The 20440-nt window shown below is 60.8% G+C and overlaps 1 protein-coding gene across 6 annotated transcripts in view; it reads left to right on the plus strand.

Moving 5' to 3' along the window:
- Positions 1 to 20440, plus strand: part of TBC1D22A (TBC1 domain family member 22A) — a 297090-nt gene that overhangs the window by 207722 nt on the left and 68928 nt on the right. For 5 of the 6 annotated variants that reach the window (XM_059187298.1, XM_059187299.1, XM_059187296.1 and 2 more), the window contains one exon: positions 9104 to 9231. The exons of the other annotated variant lie outside the window; for it this stretch is intronic. In XM_059187298.1, coding sequence (XP_059043281.1) covers positions 9104 to 9231 — 128 coding nt within the window. The remainder of the gene's footprint in view (positions 1 to 9103; positions 9232 to 20440) is intronic. 6 annotated transcript variants of the gene reach the window in all.

Here is a 20440-nt window from a genome sequence, read left to right on the forward strand (position 1 = left end):
CCATCTAAGCCCGTGTGGGTGTTGGGTGGGAGACCCAAGGGCTAGGCCCCTCCCGCTCCTGTCCATCTGGGATGGCGTCCAGCTGCCGCCCCCAGGGCCTGGACGGCCACCGCTGCTGCGCACGTGTGCGGCGGGCCGTCCTGCTATCGGCACCTCTGTGCTTGCGGTACCCGGGAAGTCGCCCGTCATCTGCGCTCCTTTCTAATAAATCAGGTTGGTTGTTGCTTTCTGATATGAAAACAGGCATTGGTTGAGAAGCTCGTGAGCACATCTGCGAAGTGAGAGTGATTTAACACCTCGCCGCTCTGGAAGAACTTGTATTTTAGATAATGTTACTGTCAAAAAAATATGCAGTGATACCTCTCTAAAGACGGGAAGATAGTGTACCGTGGTGTCAGATAGATGCTGTTTTCTCACGTCCTGCCGGACCCTTAATTTTGCTCCCAGCACCTGGGTCCTGAGTACATGGTGGCCTCTGTGACCTGAGGCCTGAGAGTGATTGCACTTGACCGTGCCCTGCCGCTCCCTGCCACTGCCTGCTGCCATGCACTGACCCTGTTCGGCTCTCCTGCCAGGGGGCTGGGGGGACTGGTGAGCAGCTTGTAGGTGTGACCCACTGTCACCCCCACCCTTGAGGGCAGTGTGGAAAAAGACAGCAGTTGCATGGCATGACCTTGATGTTCCAACCAGCCTCGGAGCAGTTATCTTGGGAGAATGTATTTGCAGTGTGACCTCTGCCCTCAACGTCTTTCCAGATCACAGCCTCAGGCCCTTGGATGGTGGCAGGAGTGTTCTATTTGTACCCTCAGTGGGTGTGCAGTTCTGCCGCCAACCCCTCAGAGCAGTGTCAGACCCCCAGGTCAAGGCCAGAAGACTGCCCCCCTTCAGGCGCCAGCTGCACGGTCCCCAGGCCCGCCTGCACTGCTGTCCGAGATACCATAAATTCAGCGGCTCCCGTGGCTCCCTTAGGTTCGACGATCCGCTGGAATGGCTCACAGGGCTCAGTACGGCACTGTACTTAGGATGGTTTTACTGTGAAGGGTACAGATCTGGAGGCCCAGCTAAAATAAGGGAGACATGGGCTTGGGTTGTGGGAGGGGTCTGGGCCTGTCGGTGGTCCCCTGTCCCCATGGAGTCAGGGCATGTAGCCCACCCTGCGCCACGCTGCATCCGTGTGCTCACCAGCAGCCGGGAAGCTCTCCTGGGTCTGGTGTCCGGTGCATCGGGCCTCCTCACATGGGCACCATGGATCACGGGCCCCGTGTTGCACTCAGTCTCCAGCTTCTCTCCCCCCGACAGCTGGCAGCCGAGGGTCCCAGCCGGTCCCCATCCGACCATGCTGAGGGTGCACTCACCAGGGCTCCCTCGTTAGCATAAGAGGGACAGGCCGCCATGAGGGAAGTCCCAGGACTGAGAGCCTCCCTCGAGGAAGGGGCAAAGGCCAGCCCCATTCTTCGTGATGGAACAAGGAGGTCTCTCTGACCAGGCACATGGTCCAGGGTGGCTGCTTCTCACTGAGCCGCGGTGAGCCCCTCCTTGCTCACGGAGGATGACGGTGTGGAATGGTCCCCCTGTGGGACCCGCCAGGATCCTGGGTTCTTGGCGCAGCCTGGGGGCAGGGGGTTGGGTTTTCCCTCCTTACGCCGTCAGCACATTCCTAAGATGGTGTTAAATTGTCTAAATAAATCTTACTTCCTATTGATTTCCATTACAATTTCTAAGGTAAAAAATGTTTTTGTGAAGATGCTTATTGAAATGCAGCAGCGTATATTAATGAGGGAAACGGTTTCCTGCGGAAGCACGTTGTGCATAGCAATACCAGTCAGCTGCCGTCGAGGGCAGGCCCGCCGTGCGGTCAGATTTTCCTCACCAAGTTCCCCTTGTGCACCTGCGCTATAGGACCGGCCCAGGTAGGCCCTTCCTGGCATCCCACCCACGCCCTCTGGCCACGCACGGGGCAGTGGCTCCCCTTTCTTGGTGGCAGCTGCCGCCGTGCCAGGGACTTCCTGCGACCGTGCGGTGAGGGAGCAGGCTTTTCAGGAGAGGAGGACCACAGGACACTGAGAGCCCACGAGAACGTTCCAGGAGCTGACCTGGGATCTGAACCCAGGCTTTCCTCTCCACCTGAGGTCGCAGCACTCTTCCTTCGTGTCTGGCCCACTCTTGGTAGGCTCGCCCACTGCCTGAGGGAGAAGGCAGTCCAGCAGCCCGGGCTCAGGCCAAGGCCTCCTCGCTACCCCTGCCGTGTGGCCGGCAAGACTGTTTGCCCGCCGGGGTTAGCGGGGGAATGGCCCGTGCCTTGAGAGTGGAATCGGAGGTCCCGTTTCTGCTCTGCTTCACTTCCCCTGTCTGCTCAGCCCGTCCTCTTCCGGCTCAGACCCCTTGTCCCTTCGGGGCAACTCTGCAGGTGTCTGTAGTGGGGAGCCCTAGACCTCCCCTTCATGCAGGTGGCCTTCTCCTGTGCCCCCGGTACGGTGAGGCCCGGGTCCCCTGGCTCATGGATGCAGCTGGGCCCTGCCTCCACGTGGGCCTGACGCTTTTCCAGCTGTGGTCCTGTAGACAGGGAGGGTGGGCGAGCCCAGACAGGAGGCTTCTCGGCTGCAGAGAGGCCCGTGTTCACTGTCAGGAGGCTCGTTCTGTTCTGTCAGGAGGCTCGTTCTGTTCCTTTTTTATCTCTTTAACTGACAGAGAATTGAAACCTTCCTCCCGAATCACAGCCTATTCAGGCCTTGCCGGGCAGAAGTGAGAGGTATTCATGCCCGTGCTTGGCTTTGTGGAGGGCTTCTGAGCGGTCTTCTTTGTCAGGTAGCTAAGTGTGAGCAATTACGCTCTCTCTTTGGGCAAATAAATCTCAGTGGTGCCTGCCCTGCATAAACAGTATGTGTTTTTTATGCCAAGTCAACGGGATCTGTGTTTTTTTTCTCTTTAGCATAAATCCTGGGACACAGTGTGTTTGCATAATGTATTTTTATTTTTAATCAAGAAGACAAGATGTTTCAGTGGAATTTTCAGTCTGTAGATCTGCTGTATAAAGTGCTGAGAAAAGCATCCAGCAAATATTGTGGTCTTCCTGCGTGTTGACGTGAGAGGCACCTTCCTGGGGACTCTGGGACAGTGGCAGTGCCCTAGCCTGCCGTGGAGGGTTTTGGGAAAAAAATCTTTCAACCCGAAGGATGACAATAATTACATCTGCCTGCTCGTTCATCATACGTACCTTTTTGTTTCCAGTGAGATGGAAAATTTCAACTTCGGAATTACTGCTAACCAAATTACCTTTATCAGTGGAAGAGCATCTGCTCACCATTACTTACAAAAGAGGAAAAATGAAGCTTTTTAGCATATATGTTTGCAGCCCTGACGTCTATAAATTGGAAGTAATGTGTTGAGTTTTCCACACATTCCAAACAGGAGGCAGCCGCGCCTGGAGTCTTGCCCCTGAGCAGGGGTCTGGGGGCCGGTGGGGCCACCTTGTCGCTCTCCTTCAGAGGAGCCACGTCAGCGTGTGCGATGGTGCTCTTGTGGCCTGAGCGTGCCGGCGCAGCCTGGCCGTGGGGCACCTCATCTCTGCTACGCCTGGGGCTCAGCACCCCGCCACAGGGACAGCGAGGGGGTGGCCTTGGCCTTCTCAGCGCCTCTCAGAAGCCGCGAGGCCCCCACTGGGCACGGAAGGCCGGCACGTGGGGCACGCAGGGTCACCTCTCCGGTGAAACAGACAACGGTGAGACTCAGGCTGAATTTTCTGTCTGTCCGCCCAGCTGCTCGGCTGTTGGCGGGCAGGCCGCAGGCCTCGTCTGCCCTGTGGCATCATCTTGCAGGCAGCCCAGGTATGTGGGCCGGGGGGTGGGGCCCGGGGCACTGATACATTTTCCCTGGAAGAGCTGATGGACGAGGAGCCTTTGCTCTGCAAGGACATCGCCTGTGTCCTTGTGGTGTCAGTGGCGCGTCGGGTTTTCGGTCATTGCCGCAGCCCGTGCCTCCCCACGTGGGCCAGGCCTTGCTCTGCAGAGGACCGTCGCTGTGTCACCAGGGCTGATATCCAGAGACACAGTGGCAGTGTGGGGTCCCTTGAGAACACGGAGGGGGGCAACCCTGAGTCCCGTGTCCAGGCCACCACAGCCTGGCCTGCATCCGTGAACACTTTACCCAGCCTGCCTCACTGCACGGGCAGTGGGTGCGCATGCCCCCGGGCCAGGGTCCTGTAGGTCTGGCCCCTTCAGGAGGGTGTTGGTCATCACGCTGTGGCTGGAGTGGGCTCCTTCCGGCCGTGTCTGAGACGGGAACTGCCTCTGTCTTCATCTCGTCGGGAGGGGCTGAGAACTCACCTGTCCCCGTGCCCCTGCTGCTGGGGCCTCAGGTGGGACTCACTGTGGAAGAGAAAGACTTAGTTTTTACGGTTCATTAGGTTACTGCAGTGATAGATGTTCCAGAAACGGGTGTTTAATTTTCCAGACCTGTTTGCTTATGAGTTTACATTAGAAATGTGACTCCTGTGTCCCAGTGCAGTTTTAGAGCTGATTCCCGTTCATCAGCCGGTGATGTTGTCCTGCGCCGCCTGGAAGCGCCACAGCAGAGCATGGGCCTGGCTGAGGAGGCCACAGCTGTTCTGTCCTTACTTCATGCAGGTGGCCGCGCTGTCCCGGCTTTCGTCCTGCTCACGTCCCAAGAGTCTGGCCTGGCCGTCGTTCTCCCTAAGCGACGGGCCGAGCGCAGACGGCACCCTTGGCCGGGCTCCTCGTCTGCCTGTGGGCCCAGACAGCGTCCCCTGTCCTGCAGGAGACCAGGGTCCAGGGGAAGACCCGCTGGAGATACCCCAGGGTGAGCCTGGGTGACGCCCCCTCCTCGGTGCCCTCAGCGTGACGGTCCCTCAGCTAACAATCCACCATGTTACTGGGCCAGGGCGGAGGATGGGAAGCCCTGGTCCCGTGGAGACGTGACTTGAATCCGCACCAGGAAACTCGGAGTCAGCATTTCCTTCCCGACTGTGGAGATGTGGCCCTCCCACGGCTGTCGTTGCTGGGTTGGGACTGTGCCTGGTCCACGGGTGACTGCACTGGGATGGGTGGGCTGGCCACTGTGCCGTGGGAGGCTCCAGGCTGCGGACCCACTGCAGCCCTGGGGTCAGTCCGGCACCCTTGGACAAGGCGCTGGCACGGCCGACCCGTCTCTGTGGAGCGGCAGGCGGGGGTGACCGGTGGGACCGGGAGCCTCCAGCTGGGGCCAGCCACCTGGCCCGGGAGCCCGCCCTGTGCTGGCCTCCGTCCTCCCCGGGCTGTTTGCAGGCAGTGGCTCTGTCTGCCTGCTCCAGCCTATTCTTCTCCAAGCTGCCACCTGTGCGCAGGGAAGTTACTCTGCTCCCCTGTGAAGGAGGCTTCTCCAGTAAAACCAGAAACGTTCTGAACTGCCTGTTTGCAGGTGTCCTTATATTTGAACTTCACGCTAACCAGGGCGTTCGTATCAGTGTCCTGGGCCGGGGCAGGGGCTGGGCGTCTGCTCTTGGGCAGCAGGCAAAGGTCATCCCTGGACGGAGGGTCCACTCAGGGGCCCTCGGAACTCTCCAGAGGTTTAGTTATGCAGCTGCGAATAACAGCCTAGAAATCATTCGTCATAGAGAATACAGTGTCCCTTCTCGTTGCTGGGAGCGCCCCTCCGTACTGCACTGTGGGGAACGGAGGCGGAGAAGGGAGCCTGGGCTCGGGGGGCTTTACTCGCCGCCGGTGCCGGTCACACATTTTCTCCATGCGTTCACGCGCTCTTCCCTCACTCACCGTCTGACAGACGCTTGCGAGGACCTGGTGTCCGGGCAGGAGGCTCAGGGGCGACGTGCCCACGGTGCCGGCCCCGGGCGGGCATGGCCCCAAAGAGGCGAGGCCCTGGATGCTGTGAGAAAGGCTGGACTGGAGGCGTTTGTAGCAGCAGGACGAGGGGCAGGCTGACGGCACGTGGAGGATCTGCCCAGGTGTTGGGCATGGGACTAGGTCGAGGGGGAGGCCTGGGGGAGGCTCGAGCGTGAGTGATGCCGGGGGTTCTGGTACCCGGTGCCACCTGAGGGAGACACCTGTGGAGCATGTTGGGGGACGGAGGGCTGAGGACGAGGTGCGTTCTGAGGCATTCCGGTGTTCTCTAAGTGTGCACCATTCAGGGGACCTCCACGACATCTGGAGAGGACCCCTTGGAGGCATTAACTGCTCCTGAGCTGACAGGTCAGTGACACAGGGGTCTCCTGTCTGTGAAAAGCTGTGTGTCTCAGTTCTGCTGGGGACGGCTGCAGGGGGCGGCCCGCCGAATGCCGCGCCCAGGACGGGCCCCTGGCTGCTTTACCTGCCAGTAGAGTCAAGTAGAAACTTCTCTTTTGTGGTAAAATTAAGTTTATTGAAAAATAATTGTATTTAATGAAACATAAGTTGATTAGAAGAACATTAGAAGAATGTTGGTTAGAATCAACATAAGGTGATTAGAGACCACAGTGTGGTTCCACCTGTGGTTACCCTCTGCCCCGCGCGCGGAACTTCTGGAATGGGGACCCTGTGTGAGGGGCTGGAGTCCTCCTGTCCTCGGTCCCTTTGGGCCCCTGGGAGGGGTTCCCAGCACATCAGAAGCTTCCGGAGAGCTGACATGGGTTCTCAGACCCACCTGAAAATTTTGATAACGTCGAGATGAGCCTGAGAACCTGTGTTCTAAGCCCCCGAGATGAGGGCACTGTCCAGCCCAGTGTGGGGACCACTGAGGTCCGCCCCTGTGGCACCTTGTTATCAGGCCAGCCTGGCCCTGGGCTGGCTTTGTCCTTCCCCAGGTCCTGGTGGTCACTCAGGCCTGAGTTCCCCTAGGGCCTCACACCTGTGTTCACCCAGCGCCCGAGGAGGAGGGGGCAGGCCCTGGTCTGTGGGCCGGGGGCACCGAAGACTGAGCTCAGGGGCCCTTGTGCAAAGAAGAGGTCTCATTGAAAGCCTAGGTTTTATCCTAAAAATTAGTGATGATCGTTGACTTCATAATGCGTATTTATTTGGTTTTAGCGTAAGACTAGCGTTCAGATTTCTGGTGGCGATCTGTTCCTACTGCTCGGTGTGGTCCCATTTTCCTCCGGCCGACTGCGGCCTCGTAGCAGGTGGCTCCCCGGTCACGCTCCGTTCTGGCCCCTCCTGCGCAGAGATGCTCTCCTCCTCGGGCTTTCACGGGAGGACGGACAGGATTGGTAATGCAGGAACTTAGCCGTCTGACTCACGCTTGCTTGGGCTTGGCCAGAACCTCTCAGTCAAGCAAAAACAGAACAGACCTCCCTCCCCTGGTGTGCGAATCACCCCTCCAGGGAGAGGGGCCCCTGCCTGTAGGGGGGAGGAACAGACACTAGCCATAGGAGCCCCGCTGCCGGGCCTTCTGTCTCTGCCTGCTTCCTGGGCTCAGCACCCTGGGCCCAGCCTGCCCTGTGCTGGGTCCAGAGCCCCTGGTCCCTACATTTGTCCCTGAAAAGGCAGCAGGTGGCACACCTGGTGGCCTCCGGGTCTTCCCACTTTCTGGTCCCACCAGCCTCCTCTCTGGCACCTTGCTCCCGCCCGGCTGCGAGGACTCAGAGACGAGCCCGTGTGGTTCTCCTCCGCCCCGTGTCATTAGTCCCTGCCTCGTCGTGACTGACCTCACAGTGTGTTGTCGGGTCTGCCGCAGCCCCGTGACCCGGCTGCTCCCCCACACCCGGCCCACACGTGTTCTGCCCCACCTGCCGCGTGGAGGGTGCCCAGGCGTGTGTGCTCTGCTCGGCCGGGGACAGCGGTGGTTTGGGGGGGGGGGGTGTTGTAGCGGAGCCAGTGAAGAAACTGGCTCCAGTCGTGGGACCCAGAGCCGTCCAGAGCTTTTCTGTGGCCCGCCTTCCTCTCCTGTGGCCGGAGCACCTCGCAAGGCACTCCCGCTTCAACCATAGTGACTGGAAGGTGCTGAGGTTCTCAGGACGGGGTCCTCCCGCCCCTCGCAGCCCCCTCCTCCGTGCTTAGTGGTAAGGAAAGCCTGTTTCAGCAGTACTGCGAGTTACCAGGAACACGAGTCAAAACAAACCAGTAAGCAGCAGAACGCTAACCTTTGTTCATTAGTTCTAGAACTTTTTTATTTGGGAGACCTGGAAAACCTATAAACTTTTTCAGGGTCACTTCTCAGGGCTGTTTGCAGGGGAAGGTAAGCCCGAGAGTGAAGGAGCTTGCACGGAACTCGGGAACTCACAGAAGAGATGTGTGCAGAAGGGGTGCTTTGCCCAGTGCTTGGTGGGCCCTGATGAAGCTCCATCAGCACGGGAAGGTTCTGGCTCCAAGTCAGGACCCTTTGGCAGTACTTGCTTGTCTTACGAAACAGTGCGGAGTGGATCCTCATGGGGCGGGGTGGGTGTGGGGTTACCTGAGCCCCAGAATCTTTGCTTCCAGGATTTATAGACTGTGAAGCTTCATGGAGCTCCTGAGCCCGCCCCCCAGGTTGCCAAGCACTCGACAGAGAGGTCCGGGCAGGGAGCACAGGGCCCTCCGCTGCGGAGTTACGCCTGTTGTAGCGGGATGGGGAGGAGACGTTCGTGGCCGCTGGGAGATCGCGCGTCAGCGAAATGATGGTTCATAAGGCTTGATTCTTCCGAGAGGCCTGCTATCCCGAGGCTAGCCCCAAACCTGGGATCCGGAGGCACCGCAGGGCCCTGTCCCGCTTGTTTTCTCACTGGCTGGGTCTGGGAGCAGCTGGGGAATTGAGGTCATTTTGCGAGCCAAGGAGCTCTCCCTGCATGTCCGAGCCCCTCCTGGGACAGCAGCCGGGGCTGGTGGACTTGGCCTGGGCGGGAGCGAGCGCTCCCCGCGTGCCCCAGAGCAGGCCCGTTTCTCACTCGTGAGGCAGCAGTGGTCCTGCCGCCCCATTACTGGGTCTGAGGTGGGGCCAGACCTCCAGCGGGTCACGCAGCCCCGGACCTACCTTGCCCCTTCCTGTCACGGCCACCACGGCCGCTCACTTTCTAGAGAAGAGTCCAGCTGAACTCTCCGTGCCCTGGGGACACTGCCTGCATGGCCGGTGGTTGGAGCGGGCAGATGGGGGGCGACCACGTGGGGCTCTGGCTCACGGCCTCGGGGCCTGTGTTTGTGTCACGCAGAGCCTGTGCACCGGCACCTGGAGCAGCATGAGGTGAGGTACCTGCAGTTCGCCTTCCGCTGGATGAACAACCTGCTGATGCGGGAAGTGCCGCTGCGCTGCACCGTCCGCCTGTGGGACACCTACCAGGTGAGCGGCCCCCGTGGCCCCCGCGGCCCCCCGGAGCCCCCGCCATCCCCCTGCCCCCACCTGTGGGACACATACAGCGGGTGAGGCATCTCCCCCCGCGCCGGCTCTGCCCGCACAGGGTCTGCCTGGGTCGTGTCCTTTTCTGGTGTTCTGTCACCGAGTAGACATGACACCGGCAAGAAGCACGTCCCGTCGTCGTGTCTGTAGCTGGATTTGATTGTGGCCACGTGGTGCCGCCGTCCCTGGGGCTCACGAGCTGCGTCCGTTCAGTCGGGGCCCTCGGGGTGCAGTGGGGGGTGCTTGTAACTCACGGACGTTGGTGCCGCAGCTGCCAGAAACATTCACACTTGGGGCTCTCACGTTGTCACTGCTTTGAGTTACTCGTAATAAAGATTTTTTTAAAAAGTCACTGACAGGTTCAGTGCAATATGAAATTTCTCCTCTCCACCGCTCTTGATGAAATTCATTTCTTCTGGAGATTGAGTTTTCCGGAACAAACCACCGTTGTTCCCTCGAGTGTCCCGTTGCTTATTCTAGCACCTTTTCATTTTGCTGAAGATGTTTGCTGACGCGGAGGCCGCGCCGCGGGGCTCCCACGCCCGCTTCTCATCATCCCTCGCAGATTGCGGGAGCCTGACGTGGGACTGGGAGGGGAGGCCTGCAGAGCCTGGTTTCTTCGCTCCCGGAGGCAGGGCTTTGGCTGCCGTGAGCGCCGGGCCCTAGTGGGTTTTGGACTGGGAAAAGGAGCGCCTGGCGGCGGTGTAGGTCCCAGCCACGGAGCTGGCCTCCCGTGTGGGAGCCTCGCACGTGTGTGCCCGTGAATGCGGTGGCGGGAGGCCAGGGGCCCTTCCTTCGCTGCACCGAAGGAGCCCTTGGTCTGGACCTGCCTCCTTCCTGTGGGTGAGGAGCTCCAGCTGCCGTGCAGCCTGCCCCCCATGCCTGCCAGCGCTGCGCTCAGAGCTGTGGTCGTGGGAGTCGGCCAGCGCAGTAGCCCAAGGTTTTGGTCCTGGGGGTGGCCCGTGGGTCCCGCGTGGGTGCGAGCTTCTGAAGCTTTGACTTTGCTTTCCTCTTTTGTGCCTTGCTCATTCTGACAACGCTGTGGAAGTCAGGGTGACTCCGTTGCTCGTGTCCTTATCCGCCGCTTGGATTTTGCTCTTCTGCGTGGCTGGCAGTTACAGAATTCCTGGCCACTGACATTTGCTGGGACACAAAGCCTGCCCTGGGCTGTTGCTGAAGGTGCCTGTCAGCCTGGTGCTGCTCACTGGGTCTCGGTAGTGTCGTAGGAAACAAAACTACTGCCCCGGGACATGGGAGCGCTCACCCTTTGTGACGGGTCAGGCTGTTGAAGACCCCGGCCCCTCATTAAACACAGGTGCTTGGGATGCCGTCCCCATCCCCAATTAATTAGGCCTGGAGCCCGCTGCGTCATGAGGAGCTGGAGATCGGACCTGCCCGTGGTCCTGCACCACTTCCCGCCAACTCCTAATGGGTATTAAAACTTTAAGCACAGTTGTGGCATCTTTATTGCGTTAATTTTCCTGAAATTAAATTTTGTCGTGAATCGACTCATTTGTACCACAGACTCATTCTGGAACTGATGGTACCCTGGCCATAAACCTTTTCATAGCTTAAAAATTGGGGGTATTTCTATTTTATAGGCCCAAGTAACCATGAAATTGTATTACATCTTTTGGCAATGAAAATCCGCGGTAATCACAGGATGGCCTTCGGTGATCGCTCTCCCCTCGGCTGGGGTGTTTACCAGCTGGGCCGTCACAGCTTCCAGTCGCTCTGGAACCCTCGGAGGCGCCGTGACATTCTCGGGGGGCGTGTGCCCACAAAGGGCTTTGGAGAGCAGCTGCTCGGGCCCCGCTCCCAACTAGGCAGGCAGTGGCGTGAAGACGGAAGAGATGTGTCACCACAGGCGTGAAAACAGGCATTTGACAGGCACAAACAGCCCAGCAGGGGCCCATGCTTCGGGGAGCCGGCTCCTGCTCCCAGGCACCTTTTGCATTCGTTTGAAGCTGTATAGTCGGGTGGGCAGTCCAGCTCCTAGGGGGCCTTGGCCGTGGGAGCTGATGCCCGCCTCTAGGACTCGGCTTCCCGTCTCGAGACTGTGGAAACGGTTGCTTCTGGTCCTTCCCCCACCGCGTGGCTAGTGACGACCTCCAGCGAGAGAGCCCCTGTGCTCGCTCCCTTCTCCCTTGGCCTGTGGCTGTGGGGGTGAGGTCGTCAGTCCCGAACCTGTCGGGGCTCTTGGTCAGCCAGGCCGTGCCTCCTTTCCTTCCAGTCTCTCTCTGACTGCCTCCCCTCCCCCCACCAGCCTCTTGGTCTGTGTCCGTGAGAAGGCACACAGGTTTTGCTCTCAGGTCAATGAGCGCAGACACGTAGTTGGCAGGAAGGGGGTGGTGGGGCACCCCACTGCCATGACTGGACAGTGATGCTGTGAGCTCAGCCCCCCCCCCCACTGCTGGCTTTGAGAAAGCTGACCCGGTACATGCAGCCTTTGGGCCCTGGAGGGACCCTGCTGTCCTATGCTGGTGGCGGGTTCGGGGCTGCGGGCAGCCCCGCCAAGGGTCCTGTCAGAGGCAGGCCCCCAGTTTCTCCTCTGCCTTCACTGTGGTCCCGGCACAGCAGCGCGGCTGGAGCTGTCCCTCTGTCTGCTCCTCCCAGGGGGATGACGGTGGAGGGAGGACAGCAGCGTGCCGGCCCTCGGCCTCCGGCGGAGCAGAAGTTCCCTACCGTGAGTGCCCTTACATCCCAGGGGGACAGACGCAGGAGCATGGAGAAGTGAGCCCCTGGCAAGGGCAAGGTGCGTGAGGCTGGGTATTTGCTGTGGAGCAAACAGTGAGGAGCAGGGAGCTGCGTGTGCGGGAGAGTGAGGGACGTGCTGTGCCAGATTGTCCTGCCACACGGAGAGGGAAACCTAGATCCCAGAGGGGGATGGACCTGCCGTCCTCCTGGTGCCAGGGGAGCTGAGGCGGTGATGTGCAGGCCGGGGCCGCAGCAGCCATGGTGGAGGGCTGAGGGCACCAGAAGCTGCCGTTCTCCCTGTGGGTTTGGGGATGGTTGGTCCCAGCTTGGTCAAGGTCGAGCTGGGACCGAGGTGAAGGGTGGACGGAGCCCAGTGAACATCTAGGGAGAGAAGGTTTGGACAGAGGGCACAGCGTATCAGGAGTGAGCACTGTCCCCTGCTCATCGGGCTTCTCCCCGCAGCACCAGGGGCCTGGGAGGGCACAGAGGCAGGTTGTTGGCTGCCTTTCCTGCTCCACGTCCCGTGGCTGTGCTTTAGTCTGGAGGCCTGTGGAAGCCCCTCCTGGGAAGCTTCTGTCCCAGGACCTGCCACCGTGTCTGAGCCTGGCTGCTTGGCTTCCCGAGATGCTGGGGAGGCTGTGCCTTGTGCCTTATTGACGAGGAGTCCCTGACCCTTGAGACGTGGTCTGGGGTGAGCTCTGCCTCCCCGTGACCTTGTGGGGAGGAGAGAGGCCCAGAGGTGGTGGTAACTGCAGGTTTCCCCAAGGGCGGAGACTGAGGCGAGGTTTCTGGATTGTAATTCCTTTGTGCTAAATGCCGTTAGAAGGTCGATCCGCTCAGGATTGCTTTAAGCTACTTGGCGTCTGTAGTGGCTCCATACAGATTTAAGGTTTGCTTTTCTACCTCTGCAAACAATGTCGTTGGGATTTTGATGGGGATCGCGGTGAGTCTGGAGGGGCTTGGGGTGGTGTGGGCCCTTCTCGCTATTAATTCATCCCGTCCACGAGCACAGGACGACTTTCTGCTGGTTTGTCTCGTCCTCGGCTCTGTTCTTCAGTGTTAGTTTCCAGCATGCAGGCCTGTCACCTCCGTGGCCGGACTTACTAAGTATTTTGTTCTTTCCGAGGCACTTGTCCGTGGGATGGTTCCCTGGAGCTCGCTGTTAGGGTGGAGAAATGCAGCTGAGTTTCGTGTACACTGTTGAACCTGCAACTTTACTGGCTTGTTTATTCCAAGAAAATGCGATCAGGATCTCCAGAGGCGCCCCCCCCCCCGCCCCCCTCAGTGTTCACGGCAGCAGCTCACCATGGCCGGGACGTGGGAGTGACTCAGGGTGTGTGTGCAAGTGTGTAACGGTGCAGGGGGCCCAGCTGGGGTGCGAGAGGTGGAGGGGAGCCCTGCCGTGTACGGAGCCAGGGGGAGGGATTCTGGAGCCGTGCGCGCGGTGGAAGGTTCAAGGGTGATGGGTGAGCCCGGTGGGGCAGCCCATGGGCGTCTTGTGGTTCATTCGACATTGAAAAAGTGTGACGGAGGACCTGCTGTTTTCGTTCTAATTTATATAAATTTAAATTGAAGAATGCCACGTGGTGAGTGGCTGCCAAACGTGGGGCGCAGCTCTGGGAAGGCCTGGCGGGGTCAGTAGGTCACGGTGGGGAGCGGGCAGCTCCATCCAAAAGCCTGTGTGCACTGGGGCAGCAGTGCCCTGGCCGCTCACGGCCGTAGACAGGTGTGCTTCGGGTGGGGTGGGCTGACCTCAGCTTGTGTTGAGGTGACCCCCTCCCATCTTCCGAGGAGTGTGGCGGTGAAGGGGAGGGGGATGAGGCTGGAAGGGGAATGACGGGCTGGTTGCTGGCCGCGCAGTGGGCGGGCCTGGGCACTGCCACGCTCATGGAGCTTGCTGTTGGCACAGTGGGCAAAGCTCGCTGGGTGGCAGGGACATTGCCACAGGTTGGGGCCCCTTCCTCCCCAGGGTCCTCCGAGGCTGATTGGGAAGTGAGTGTGCCGCCAGGGGCCGTCCTGAAATGAAGGCCATGTACTGCTTTCCGAAGAGAAATGGAAGAGCCGGGTCCCCGGGGCACGGTCGGGCTCTGGCCGGGGAGCTGGCCTCACTGCTTGGTCCGTGGGGAGCGAGCTAGGGGAGCGAGCTGCTGCGGGTCTGGCCCTCGGGTGCGTTCTGATGAGTGCCACCTTCCACCTGTGTCCTGATGCTCGGGACGGCCTTGGTCAATGGGGATGGTGCGACGGAGCCCTTGGAGGCCTCACGCTTCCTTCGGCCTGCTGTTCTGTTGTAAGAAAAGGACAGATCTCCTGCTGCCAGGTGAGTGTTGCAGGATGACTTCATTTGACTTAAGGCATTTATTGAATTCCTTCCTCGTGTTATCCAAAGGCCACCTGAATTCTAATCACGACACTTTCACTCTCCATACCCCAAGACCGTCTTCAGTCCCGCTCTTCACGGGGCCGGTGGGGAATCGGGGGCGGACCGCGGGGCTCATCCTTGTATCCGGTTTCGCACGCCGTCTGCTTAGGTCGTGACCTCCTGCGGCCAGGCTGCCGCGCTGCGACGCTCAGGACATGCTGTGCTGCTGTGCGCGGCTGGCAGCCCCAGGCCCCTGGTACACATGTGTTCGGGGGAGTGGCGCGAGGGCCCGCTGTGTCGCGGACTGGCCACTGTTCCGGGGCAGGGCCCGTCAGTCCCCATGGACTCCAGGGAGCACAGAGCCTCGGGACTTGCCTAACGCCCTGCTTGCCTCACGGGCGCCCCATCGTGATGCACCTGCTTCCTGCAGACACGCCGGGGCTCCTGTGCCCTGCACGGGTGAGAATGGGCTCTGGGCCTGCATCGCTCCGGGCAGCGTCCAGCCGCCGGGCTGCCACTGTGAGTCCATGTCTCTGAGGCATGCTGTGGTGGTGGGGCCGTGGGCCGTGACCCCGCTGTGCCACGGGGTGGGGAAGGCAGAGGAAGGGGCGCTGGCCTCGCTTACTGCCTTCTCAGGTCCCGCAGCAGAGCCACGGCACACCCAGCTCCTCTGGGGTCTCATGGGCGGGCTGGGCCCTTGGTGAGACTGGCTCCGCATTCCACAGCCCCTGGTGGCATTGGTGGGGGCCGCGGGCAGTGGTGAGGGCCCCTCTATGTCCAGACCCATCGCCTCAGGTCTCTCTGGTCGGGACGCAGGGGAGTTTGCTGCGCAGCCTCCTGGCACCTGCTCCTTTTGCATCGTTTCGGGTGAAATCTCTGCAGGTTTTCATTTTCCTCCTGCTCAGTGGGGGCCACCTTTGCTGTCCCTGCAGAGGTCTCGGCAGAGGTCGTGAGAGGTGGGACCTCTCTGTGCGTTGCAGGACGCAGCCATATCTCTGGGGAAGAGGTTGATCGCTCAGTCCAGGCGTGTTTGCCGAGTACGTGTTCCGGGCCTGGCCCTGCTCTCAGCCCTGGGGACACGGCGATGGGTGACGAGGGCCCTGACCTCAGCGAGCGAGCCTGGCAGCCCACATACATCTGCTGAAGAAGGTGCACCACGATGTGTGGTGCAGCCAAGCCAGTGGGCAGGGGTCCCTTGGCAGGTCCCCGAATGAGCTCTGCTCCTGGCGATGCAGGCTTCTAGCAGATAGTCATGACGAAGGAGTCCCGAGAGGCCCGGCCAGGACGGGACCAGCAAGTCGTGTGTGGAGCAGGAGGAAGGCCGCTGACAACAACGGCGGGCGGCAGGTGTGCAGCCCCGGGCTGTGGGGGCTGTGCCACGTTCCAGGCAGGGGACAGCTGTGGCCTGGTCACAGGGGGTCCCCGTGGAGCCGGCGAGAAGATGCTGGATTTGCAGTCACTGGATGCCGGGTATGATCAGACCTGGTGCCAAGGCTGTGTGTCTGGGCATGATCTCTATCCGTCTGTCTGTCCACCCACTTGTCCACCTTCTACAACTTGATCCCTGGTCTGTATGGGGCCCCATGTAGGCCCTAGGTCCCTCAAAGTGCCTGAGGTGGCCTCCCTGCCCTGACAGGTCCACTGCCTGGCATGGGAGGTGGATAGACAGCCGTTACAGAAGGTGCCCGAGGTGACGAGGTGGCGACTTGGGGCTCCTCACTCTGCCCGGGGGTGTTGTGGAGGCTCACCAGGGGACACTTCAGCCAGACTTGGCGCTGAGGACAGGCCGGGGCCAGATCCGGATGCCAGGAAGTGCTGGCCAAGGGCAGGAGTGCGGTCTGGCCTGAAAGCAGAGCGTGCTTGGAGGCTCGTGGGGCAGGTGGGCGCGGCCTGCCCCGCGGGAAGGGTGGTGGGCACGGCTGCATGAGGTGTTTGGGTGCCGGGGCAGAGTGGGGTCACGGGCCGTGGGGAGCTCTGGATGGTGGGGAGCAGGTCTGGGTCCACGGTCTTGTTCACAGGCTGGGTGCTCCCTGCTCTGTTTCCAGAGGATGACTTAGCATCTGTAGGTTTGGGTTTCTGCCTGTATAAGACCTTGGTGCTGGTTACCATGGCCACTCATGCAGGTCTGCCCATGGAACCTGGACCACTAGCCCCACCTGTGCTGATTGCCAGACCTCCCTGCCTACCAGCCCGGCTGCGGGAAGTCCCGAGTTGCGGGTGCTAGGGCCTAGCACACAGGTTTTGTCAGTTGTCCTGTCGGCCCCCCCAGCACCCTTGTACTGGGCGGCAGCCTGGGTGAGGGAAGCCCAGTGGCCGGGAGGGAGGAGCGGGTGGTGGCGGGGAGGGGGTGCTGCAGAGCCGGTTCCCTGGGGCTGGCCGGAGGGGCAGGTGTGTGAGGGCTGCTGGCTGCTGTGCACTTACGCGGTGTCCTGGGCTTGGTCTGCAGGTTGTACCTGCCTTAGTGGTCGGTGAGGAACGTAAATCCTGGCCCGGGGCACGCCCACGGCTTCCATCCTTTGTCCCGGGGTCCTGTGGCCCTCCTCTCCCAGCTCTGCTTCTGGCTGTGCTGTAACTTGAGTGTCACCGGCCACCCCTGCGCGGGGTGGAGAGCACCCCTTGAGTGCGGCCCCTACAGGAGCTCGGCACGGGGGTGGGGGTGGGTTACAGCCCCGCGGTGCTCCGAAACTTTCAGGGTGCGGCCGCCCGGTTCGGCGTGAGTCAGGTGCTGGTGAAGCTGATGGATTGGGTTAATCTAGTAAACCTGGAGAAGCAGGCCTCCTTACAACATACTTTTTCATAAGCCCATTCAGATTTGAGGTCATAAGCTTTTCACGCCTGCCCTCCTGCGGGAGCAGGCATAGATCACTGCCAGCTGCCCGAGGCTTTGCAAACGAGAGTCGTCACCAGGACCGTGCTCACTGCTGAAAACCTCGCAGGGAGGCGCTGGGAGAGGGTGTCTCCACGCTTCCAGAGTGGCACTAACGTCAGCGTCCTGGGGATTCAGAAAGAGTATTTAAAGAAGTATCTAGAATGTCCGTAGTGACTGAGACTTTCCTCACATTTCAGTCCGGTTGGGTTTTATCGGAGCTTACTGAGGGCTGGGATGCTAAGGGGAAGCCGCCTTCGCTCTCCAGGCCTGGTGTGCTCCGGCGCCGTCAGCCGGGCGTGTGTGGGGCTCCAGTCTGGCCCAGGTGCTTCCTGGGAACGAGGGACCTTCCGGCTGGGGGCCTTGGGACACCTGTCAGCCTCCACACAGTGGCTGACGTGGGCCGTCATCTCCCGCTTCTGTAGGTGAAATTCTGAATTGTCCTTGGAGTGAGAAGAGAAAGTTGCTCGACATTTTGGTCCCTGAGCTCTAAATTTGTAACAGATAGAATCTTGATTTCTGGGAAGTTCTGTGAGGAGGGACTGCCCGGTGTGGTGCGGCCTGTGGGCGGCTGCTCCTTCCCTACTGGAAAAAGCTCCTGCGAAGTGACGATCGGGCCTAGAGCTGGGACCAGGGACAGTTCGGGGTGAGGACTGGCGCAGCAAGGCGGACTGCACGCGGTGGGCTGGGAGGCCCGGACCTGCGGGCTTGAGGAAGAACCGGGGATTGCGTGCCACAGGCGAGTCAGCAGTGGTGTGGCCTCTCCCCCGTCCTCTCCAGAGCCCCCGGTGTCAGCAGATTCTCGGATGTCTGGGAGGCCCCAGCTCCTTCCGAGCCACGAAGGGGATGGCGGCTCACCGAGCATGCTGTTCCATCTTTGCCGGAGGTCTGCACGTCCTGTCACTTCTTTCTGAGGGACTGGGGACCCCGGGTCCCGCAGGCTGTGGAGTTGTTTGGACGGACCCCTTAGTTCCTGAGTCCCTGGCTGGGACGCACTCGAGGGACGACCAGTGGTGCCCACTGGGTGCATCGGTCATAGAGACCATCGGGAGGCGGGGGTGCTCCTGCCTCCCATGGTGGATGCGGAGGGAGGAGGCATGGCTGGGGGGACACGCTGGGGGACACATATGCTGCCTGTGTCCAGGGGCCGGGCCTGGTGTCGGCCTCGGACTGGGTCTTTGTGGCTCTGGCGGAGGAACTGGAATATGTGGGTAGAAATAATGGGGCTTAATGTTCTGAGTGTCTGACTGCTGGAGCCGAGGCCGCCGTAGACGCGGGTGCCCCGGCCTTGCCAGCTTCTGGTTCATGAGGAATCTGAGAGCCAGAGAGCAGCAGGACGCTGCAGCCCCCAGGCTGCGTCCATACGGCCCCTGAGCCGGGCTGCTGGAGCCTCTGGCTGGGAGTCTGAGCGGACAGAGCTGGAGGCCTCACACAAGGTCACACCACAGGTAATGGCTTGTCACGGCTTCGCTGAGCTCTGAGGTGATATATTCATGAATATTTTATCTTCAGTGTGACCTTAAGCAGCCTGTCTAACTTCTTTAGGCCTCTGGACAGAAGGTTCAAGAAAACTGGGGGCTGTTAGAGACCCTCTGGAGGACTGGGTTCATCTGCCGCGTGAGGGAGGGCGAGTGTCCTCCTGGGGTGGCCGGCCTGAGTGGGGTGGGGGCGCGCCTGCCAGCCCAGGCTTGGGGAGGGGGGCGCTGTGCACACGCAGCCAGGCCTGCGCTCGCCCAGCGCCCAGCCCGAGAGCCCTGCTGCGGTCGGGAAGGGAGTGAACGTGACGTGTTAGATACAGATGGTGCACTGGGGGGAATTACTGACTGGGGCTTCGTTACCATGAGGGACGTCGCGGTCCCCACGGCTGCAGTGGCACTTGCACGGGCGTGTGGTCGGTACAGCACGGTACAGGGAGAGAACATAGGAGGGGCCTGTCTCCGGGGGACCAGGGGCGCGGGGTCAGGAGCGGGGAGGGAGGAAAACCCCAGGCAGGGCAGGGACGGAGGCGAGCGGCCACACGGTGTTCCCAAGACTGTGCGACAAACGCTCCGGAAGCCCGTGCGCTGCGCTGGCTGGCGGTTTGCCGACGGTCTGTTTTTGGGTTGTGAGTGGGGACATCATGTCTGCTGGGTCATCGCATGGCTGGGTACAGTCTCCCTGGCATCAGGGCTCTAGAAGAACGGCGTGGGAGGGGGAGGCTGTTCTGCGTCAGTGCTCCGGTGCCCTGGGGTGGGTTCCCTTGGCCATGCCTTGCTTCAGCTCTGCCATCCTTGGCGGCAAAATCTGCCGATTCCCTTGGCTCACTTAGCCCCAGGAGGACCTGTGTTCAGAGCCCCGGGCTTTGCTGCAGCCTGGTGGCCATGGCGGGGCTCACCTGATGGTTGCGTGCTGGCGGGACTTCCTCCGTGGAAGTCGGTTGAAGGCAGAAGGAAGGACTCGTTCACTTGTCCCTTATACGAAAGGATTGTGTCAACCCAAAGGACGAAAGAAGGAACCAGAACAGTGAGAGAGGGGGTCCTGGCTGAGCCTCCTCCGAGCTGCCCTGGCAGGAGTGCTTCATCTGGGGGCGTCTCCCTGAGGGTGGGTGCACGAGGAAGCCCGTTTTCCTGGTGCGCACTTCCCGAGGTCGGCCTAGGCCTAGGCAGTGGTGCCCTGGATGAGGACAGATGTTGTCCTAGTCAGGAGGGGAGGGGAGTGGTGCTGGCTGTCCGCTGGCCCTCAGGTAAGTAAGTAAGGGCCGGGCCTCTCTGGGCTACCGAGCTGGGCCTCCTACAGCAGGACCAGCGAGGGGCCCAGGGCCTGGACTTTTTCCCCAGCGTATCTGGTTACTTTGCTTCTTATTGGGGACAGTGCCTTAGTGGCTGTGTCCTTAGTTACGTGAGGCTTCCTTGCCAGGCAGAGGGCAAAGTTGAGAGGGCAAAGGGCAGGCAGCCGTGGCACGGTGGACACTCATGATGGGAGCAGGCAGAGGCACTGGGCTGCCTCCCTCCACCCCTGCGCCCCCGGCTTGCGTCCTGCCTCCATGCCTCTGTAGCACCCCTCACATGTGTGGGGACACTGGGCTGAATTTGTGGGCCACCCCCGCCCCCAGCCTAGGAATGCCTGAGATGGGCTGGGCTGGGGTGGGCTGCTCTGGTGGCCCCTGCCGTCCCTTATTGCAAAGCAGTTGGGGGTGGGGACACCCTGTGCCGGGGTGCAGAGAGCTCCTGGCATCAGGGCTGCCCATGCAG

The sequence above is a fragment of the Mustela lutreola genome, chromosome 8 (assembly GCF_030435805.1).
Source record: "Mustela lutreola isolate mMusLut2 chromosome 8, mMusLut2.pri, whole genome shotgun sequence".
Taxonomy (NCBI): domain Eukaryota; kingdom Metazoa; phylum Chordata; class Mammalia; order Carnivora; family Mustelidae; genus Mustela; species Mustela lutreola.